Here is an 8408-nt window from a genome sequence, read left to right on the forward strand (position 1 = left end):
CATCTAATGTTTTGTAAGACTTTGTATAAATAATATATTTAAAATATGCTTAGCATGCACAATATCTGCACTTATTTTATTATAATTATATAAAAAAACAAATAATATTTTATTCTGAATTCTGAATCCTGTAATGTTTCCTTTTCACACTTCTAAATGGTGGACATTAAATAAATAAATAAAGAGATTGCGCTTTCTGTTTCCAGAAGGGGGCGCTACATGTGTATCAAAGATAGAAGAGTGATCAGGCTCTAATCCAAATCACCATAAAACTTCCATTCTGGTGCAGCCCACATAGCATTATTATTATTATTATTTTTTTTTTCTGTCCCAGCTCTGGTCTACACTAACCGTTTTCCCTTGGCCCACATACCGCAAAGCAATTAGCATTGGTATCGATTTTCAGCAGAGTAAACCAGAAGCCCCAAAACTGAGCCACACCTGAGTCTTAAATAGCCCAGACCCAATACAGAATATTAAAATGTGATAGTATTGCATTGTATTTCTATTACAATCTCTCCCCGTGTGATTCTAAGATTAATTGTACTGAGAATAATAATTTAATTAATTGCAGTTTAATGCAGTTTACTGATTTACAATTTTGCCTAATTTTAAACTTTTCATTCTGTTTTGACTTGCAATTTCAAAGTTTAAATAAACCCAAATGAAAGTTCATTAATTAATGAGCACACTGAAAGTACATGATCTGTATTGTGTTAGACTGGACTCTGTGGGTAGAAAAGGGACAAGTTGTTCATTATAAAATATACAGTAAACAGAAACACCCTGCAGATTTACATTAAACACTGCAGATTTACAGTGAACACACTGCAGGAATAGATCATTCATCTGGAGAAACCGGTTCATTCACATTTGTCTCATATTCGAGTCTGAGAAGACAGAAGGATCTCAGTGACTCTGCAATTTTTTATTATTTTTTATTCTGTCAGCCCAAAAGCAGGAAGTGGCTGGTGCGTTCAGAATGCAGGAGATGAAGTGATAGTAGTTACTTATAGTAGATATTTTAGTCATCTTAGTTGCATCTTTTTTTTTTTTTAGTTAAGTAGTTAAGTAGTAGTTAAAGTCATCTAATATAAAGTGGCACTAATTATACATTGTAATGTTACACATTTGTGTTTAACTACATTTGAAAGTACAACATGCATTTACTATTTCAGTTAAATTCATAAATGCTATCCCTCAAAAACAAATATTTTCATAAACGGACATGTGACAATGATTAATAAAAGTAAAAATAAGTAATAAGTAAAATAAGTAAAAGTCAGTAGTTTGTCTGTTGTGTAATCTTACAAAGTGAGAGTGAGGAGTCAAAAACCTTAAATCCAGCATAGAGGGGTTCAGTGAATGTGGTGTTGAATGTGTGTAAGTGTGTGAGTGTGTGTGTGTCAGAGATGCTGTAGAAGGACAGAATGCCGGCCGGCCAGTCCAGATACACTCCTACTCTTTCAGAGAAGGGTGAAGGAGCAGGAATGTTTTTGTTCACATTGTTGTGCCAGACAACAAATCCATCATTAAGGCAGAAGAGACACCAGGACTTGTTATTGTATCCAAACTTACCTACAGTCCCTTCTCTGCTGATTGTTTTGTAGGCCACTGCTATACGAGCCCAGCCAGTCCACTCAACCTCCCAGTAATGACGTCCAGTCAGACTCTCTCGACACAGAACCTGAGGAATATCTTTAAATCTCTCTGGATGATCAGGATACGACTGCGGCTGTTCCACATATTTCACCTCTCCGTTCTCAGACAGAATGAGTTGAGTGTTTGCTGTGTTTGGATCCAGTGTGAGATCACAGAAATCTGAACAAAAAAAGAGAGGAAAAACAGTTGTATACTTTTGTTTGTTGTCAATAAATGTGAAACAGTGTGTCATATAAAGAACCTACATTTCTGTAGACCTGGTCGGATCCTGAAATGCTCGCCATGGTCCAAACTACAATGACACACACACACACACACACACACACACACGCACACACACACATTATCTCTATCTTCATTGTTTTTTCTTTATTCATTAATTGCCTTTTACAGTTTTAATCTCAGTAAACACTTTTTAAATATGAACACAACATTAAAGAATATGGTACAAGTACAGAGATTTGGCATGAAACTCTGATTGTGGAGTCTAATAGGTCTAATTCAATCTGACGTAATGACATCATCACACGGCACAGCTGATTGGTGCTTTCCTGTATTGGTAGCCAATGAGCTCGCTGCTCAGCATTTAAATATATGACTAGAGTTTGCTGTAAGAAGTGCAGCTTGCTTCAGAAACCCTCCACCTTCCACAGCTCCACATGTATATGTCTGCTACGAGGTGATACATGTATACTGTGGGGTTGTTTCAGGTATGTTATATTTGCAGCAGCTGTATTTCTTACATGCTCACAGCAGCATGTTGTGGATGTATTGGAATGGCAGTAGCAAGTCTCTATACTTTCTCTGCCACAGCACTAGCAGCAACAGCGTAGCAGAACTATTCCACCAAGACCAAATACATTGACATTATCAAGTACATTACCATCCCTCTGAGAGCTGTCATGACAGAACTACATTTCTGAGATAGCATAGGGATCTATTAATCTATTATCATAGGGATCTATTAATTAATTATGATTTTGATTTGTAAGCAGTGTTTTGTTTAGTGTTACAGACATTAATATTTCTTAAATTGTACCCAACATACTTGAGTATTTTTAGTGAGCAGTTTTGATCCTTCAGTTTGTCAGAAAGCAGCTGGACTCCTGCTTGTCCTACGTGATTGTAGCTCAGATCCAGCTCTCTCAGGTGTGAGGGGTTTGAACTCAGAGCTGAAGACAGATAATGACAGCCTTCCTCTGTCACCATACAGCCAGACAACCTACAGACACACACAACAGTGAAGATTACATCATCTGTGAAGCCCTCAACTCTCAAACACTTGAGTAATCATGGCTGATCTCAGTTTAAAATCAACTATGCATATCCTTAAAATCATAATATGCATACTGGCCGGAAAGAGGGAAAGATGCATCACACCCTTCATTTAATGCACCACCTCAGCTTAGGCATGCATACAATAGTAACTGTACTGTGAATGAGAAGGAGGAAACAAAACTGACACAGAAGCAAGGAGAGCAGTGGTAAGTGTTAGATATCTGTCATTACTACTATTACTATTTTCATTTTATCATTATTATGATTATTATTATTATTATACGTACGGTTATTATTATTGATATTACTGTTGCCGTCATCACAAAATATTAAAATCATCACCATATTTAGCATTCATATTGTTGTTATTATTATTATTGTTGTTGTAATTAATGTTATTATATTATTATTGATATTACTATTGCTGTCAATACAAAATATTATCATCATTACCATATTAAGTATTACTATTGTTATAATTATTATTATTATCACTGTTACTGTTATTATTGATATAAATGTTATTATTATTATTATTATTATTATTACTATTTCCATCCAAAATATTATCATCACCATCTTTAATATTAGTATCAATAATTTTATTGATATTATTATCAATGTTATCTATTATTATTATTGATATCATTAATGACATCTACACAACTTATTTTCAGCTCCGTCTTTGGTATCACTATTGTTAGTATTAATATATATTTTTTTACTTTTGCACTCCTAATAAAAAGAAAGAAAGACATAGAGTAGTTGGCGACAACTGATAATTAGTACGGATCTGCAGCCTTGACAACATCTTGAGAAATTAGAAATGCATAATATTTTAAAATACCTTAATATCTTAAGCTGACATTTTGGACTCTTCAGCCCATCAGAGAGTAGCTTCACTCCTGAATCCTGCAGGTCATTGTTACTCAGGTCCAGCTCTCTCAGGACAGAGTTTGAGGATTGTAAAGCTGATGACACAATTTCAGAGGATTGACCAGTGAGATTACAGCCAGCAAGACTGAAACAAAACACAAACTAATTAATTAATTACTCTTATTTTACAATTATCATTCCAATTACATCTGTTTCATTCTTGTAAAACAGATCAGAACTTTGTAAAGATAAGCAAAACAGAAAGTGCAATTCCATTCAGAAGAGACTCTTCATTGTATCAATATTAAACACTCACAGAGCTTTTCTGCAGTTGATCACAGCTGGTACCAGTCTTCTTCTGCCCTCATCTGATGTGTTGTATTTCTTGAGATCCAGCTCATCTAGCACCTCCTCTGATATCTGAAACATGTAGGCGATTGCTGAGCAGTGAGATGGAGAGAGTTTTTTTTTTTTGAGTTTCTCTGATTTCACAAACTCCTGAATCTCTCTGGACAGAGTCTGATCTTTGACTTCCAGCAGACAGAGGAACAGATTGATAGATCTTTCAGTGAAGAGTCCATTTTCATCTTCAATCTTCTCTTTAATATACTGTGTGGTTCTCCTGATGCTCTCTGAGCTGTCCTCTGTGTTTGTCAGTAGATCCTGTAAGAGTCTCTGATTGGACTCCAGTGAGATGCCAAGCAGGAACCGCAGGAACAGATCCAGATGCCCATTTTTACTTTCTAAGGCTTTATCTATTGCACCTTTATGCAAATTGTGCATTGAATCAAAGGTCTTAAGGGCTTCCATGGTGCTGCTTAAATAGCAGTAAAACACATAGAAAGCAGCGAGAAACTCCTGAACACTCAGATGAATGAAGCAGTAGACTTTTCTCTGATGAATCACTGATTCTTCCTTAAAGATCTCAGTACAAATACCACAATACGCATCAGTGATGTCTAAGTCGCTCTCTCTCAGGTCCTCCTCATAGAACATCACATTGCCCTTCATCAGCTGCTTGAAAGCCACTTCAGCAAGTTTCACAATCTCTTCATTTTTGGTCTTTAGGAGTTTCTGTGGATCTCTCTCTTCATACTTGCTCATCTGAATCATCAGAAAGTGGATGTACATTTCAGTAAAAGTTTGAGGGATTTCTGCACTCAGATCATCTTTCAGGAGCTTCTCAATCACAGTGGATGAGATCCAGCAGAAGACGGGGATGTGGCACATGATGTGGAGGCTTCTTGCTCTTCTGATGTGTGAGATGATTCTGCTGGCTTGATGCTCATCACTGATTCTTTTCCTGAAATATTCCTCTTTCTGAGGGTCATTGAAACCTTGAATTTCTGTCACACGGTTGATGTATTTGGAGGGGATCTGATTGGATGCTGCTGGTCTGGAGGTGATCCAGATGAGAGCAGAGGGAAGCAGATCTCCTCTGATAAGGTTTGACATCAACACACCCACTGATGAAGACTCATTCACATCACAAACTTTCTCATCATCTGAAAACAGTGACATTCTGCTTTCATCCAGACCATCTAGAATCAACACAACTTTACACTCCTCATAAATCTTTGAGTCCAGATCTTGAAGCTCAGGATGGAAGTCAAGCAAAAGTCTGTGAAGACTGTACTGATGATCTTGAATCAAGTTCAGCTCTCGAAATGAAAGCACAAACATGAAATCTACATCCTGATTGGCTTCTCCCTCTGCCCAGTCTAGAATGAACTTCTGCACAGAGACAGTTTTTCCAATTCCAGCGATGCCTTTAGTAAGAACAGTCTTGATTTTGTCTTTCTCATCATATCCTGGTTTAGATAAGGCTTTGAAGATGTCATTACAGTTTATTGGATTTTGTTGTGAGTGTTGTGTTCTGGATGTTTTCTCCATCTGTAAAACCTCATGTTCTTCATTCACTCCTTCTCTCTCTCCTTCTATGATGTAGAGCTGTGTGTAGATCCTGTTCAAGAGGGTTTCATTCTCTTGTAGTTTGTTTCCCTCAAATAAGAAGCCAAACTTGTTCTTCATGCTGGTTTTGTGCTGATCTTTGACTCTCTGCAGGACTGCTTCAGTTCTTTTCTGCTTGATGTGGGTCTGATCGTAGGATGCAATTTTATCATCTATCTCCTCAATGCTGGAATTAAAATACCGAATAGCAAAAATGGCAATAACAGTAATTACAATGTTTGTTTAACATTTTAAGAAACATAACATTATGTATTGTATACTGTATGTTGTATATTTTGGAGAACATTTAGTGTTTGTTAGGTTTCTTATAACATTATTTAATCAAGGCAAATTACAGTAAATCAGCAACTAAATATTTATACTAACAGTGGGGCAGAAGTCACTGTTCCATCACTGAATGAAAAGGGAAAATGCATGGATCTTGTACTATTCACAGAGACACCGCTGGGTTCTGGAGATTTTGGTCTTTTCTTCCCGTTGTTTCTGACAAAAGATAAACAAGTTTGTATATTATACACACACATATACATGCACAGTATTATTGTATATTAAGATACTGTATAATACACATTTCTACTATATGATATGTCAAAAAGACAAATATTTTCTTAATAAATAACTTTTCCATTTTATTAAACATTCAGGCAGTTATTAAAAGCTGAATTATTTTTGTAATTAGTTATTAAAGATATTTACATACATTTAGCAGAAAACAAGAATAAGCAATTTTGTGAATTATACATGGTACATTTGTTATGTGCAAACTACATTGGCAAAAAAAAAAAAAAAAAAATTAAAATGGGCTTTTTATTTAGTATAGACAAACTTCTGGTTTAAGCCCTGCCCACATTTGGTTTTGTCTCAATACAGATGAAATACAAATAACTATCAGTAAACAGATTACAGTTTATCACTTCTCAGAAATCCCATAACCCAATAAATACAGACTGAACACGACAGACGCTGGCATTGGTTACACACTGATCTGACAAAATCCAACAAATAGCGTCAGTGCTGGTCAACATCTGTTAATGTAGTGTGAAAAAGCCAATAAAAATCAAACCCACATAGTTTAGTGAGTGAGAGTTGTGCTCTACTGTTTGAACTACAGAGATATAAGTCACTCTGATAAAATGTTACAAAACTGCTAATGTCATACCTGGAGTCACTGGAGGTCTCTGTTGCATCACTGATGTTAGGGGGCAGATTGTGTATTGAATTATCAGACAAAGATGCACAGCTTGATCTGGGAGAAGGAGATCTCATTTCAGACATAGTGTCTTCATTCTCTTTTTCCTCATGAAAGCTCATGTTTGAAGCAATGCCTTCCTGCTCTCGTGTCTCAAAAAGTATGACCTCAGACCTTTGTGGAAACACAAATATAGAAAAGATAGTTTAAAACAAGTAAAATAGACATATACAAATAATTAAATACACATTAGCAGCTTTGCATGTTCATACTTGAAGTGAAGTCTTGTGTATATTGATTTTGTTCTGCACAATGACAAATGTTTTGAGCTTTTACTCAAATCAACTCACTCCATTCAGTGTGTTCTGAGACTGCACACAGACAAAGCTTACTAAAAACCCCTAACTACTGGTGAACTAAAACTCAAAACTAACTTAAGATCAGCATGTGTGAGGAACTTTACCATACAGAATTTACAGTGTGAATCCACAGAGAATATCTATTCATATTAGTACAAATAGATTTTTAATAATTTAGTAGATATATGTGGCATATTGTCATTGTATAATTTGTAAGAAATATTTTTCCATACATTTCAAACATATGAAGTTGTTTTCAATGTTTTATTATACTAAGGTTCATAATCATTTCTCAATGTTGATTCAGATATTATTAATATTGATAAAGTGAAACATTCTTCACTGATATTGTTTCCAGTCTTTTTACTGGATGGTATATTTAGTATATTAGTACAATTGTTCTGACAGTGAAATTACTTTAGACTCGCAACAACTTACAGTTACATTCAACTTTACTAAGTATTTTTTGTATGATTATCTACATGTAATATATATATATATATATAAGAAAATGTTCAGTACTTACCACAATATGCTGCCACTTAAGAGTCCAGGCATAGATTGAAACCCTCGGAATATTCTCCCTTCTTTTACTTTCATTTACTCAGCTGGTCAAGGTGACTCTTGATTTTGTCTTGTCTTCTTCTGCCTCTAGTGGTGCAGAGCATCATCACAACCTCAGCACGGTCTCAAAGCAGTTGCTGTTTTTAAGTGAAATCATAAAATGAAAATTAGACTCATTACAGTCAAGTCTCCTTTATTTACTGTATATAGCTTTTTTTACAAAACTGACTGTGTCAAAGCAACTGAACAACATTTTTTAGGAAACAAGTGTGTCAATAATGCAAAATGACAGGCAGTTAAATTAAAGGCAGTTCATTAATGAATTCAGTGATGTCATCATTCAGATGAGTTCAGTTTAAATAGTATCTGTGAAATCATTTTAAATCAATGATATCACTGTGAATGAAGTGGAAGTTCAGGAAAGGAACTAGCTATCATGATATGCTCATGGTGTTTGTTTCATAAGACAGATAAGAGCTTTTTTGTTGTCAGCACTGTGGATAGTGTTT

At 35.3% G+C, this 8408-nt stretch overlaps 1 protein-coding gene across 1 annotated transcript; it reads right to left on the reverse strand.

Moving 5' to 3' along the window:
* Window positions 1-1282: 1282 nt before the first annotated feature.
* LOC127946908 (NACHT, LRR and PYD domains-containing protein 3-like) lies at window positions 1283-6203 on the reverse strand. Its single transcript, XM_052543723.1, has 6 exons — window positions 6154-6203; window positions 4133-5953; window positions 3788-3961; window positions 2702-2884; window positions 1908-1999; window positions 1283-1821 (listed from the first exon to the last, which is right to left on the reverse strand). The coding sequence occupies exons 1-6, from the start codon at window positions 6201-6203 to the stop codon at window positions 1283-1285; spliced, it is 2859 nt and encodes a 952-aa protein (XP_052399683.1).
* Between the last annotated feature and the right edge of the window lie 2205 nt (window positions 6204-8408).

This window comes from Carassius gibelio, chromosome A25 (genome assembly GCF_023724105.1).
Source record: "Carassius gibelio isolate Cgi1373 ecotype wild population from Czech Republic chromosome A25, carGib1.2-hapl.c, whole genome shotgun sequence".
NCBI lineage: Eukaryota > Metazoa > Chordata > Actinopteri > Cypriniformes > Cyprinidae > Carassius > Carassius gibelio.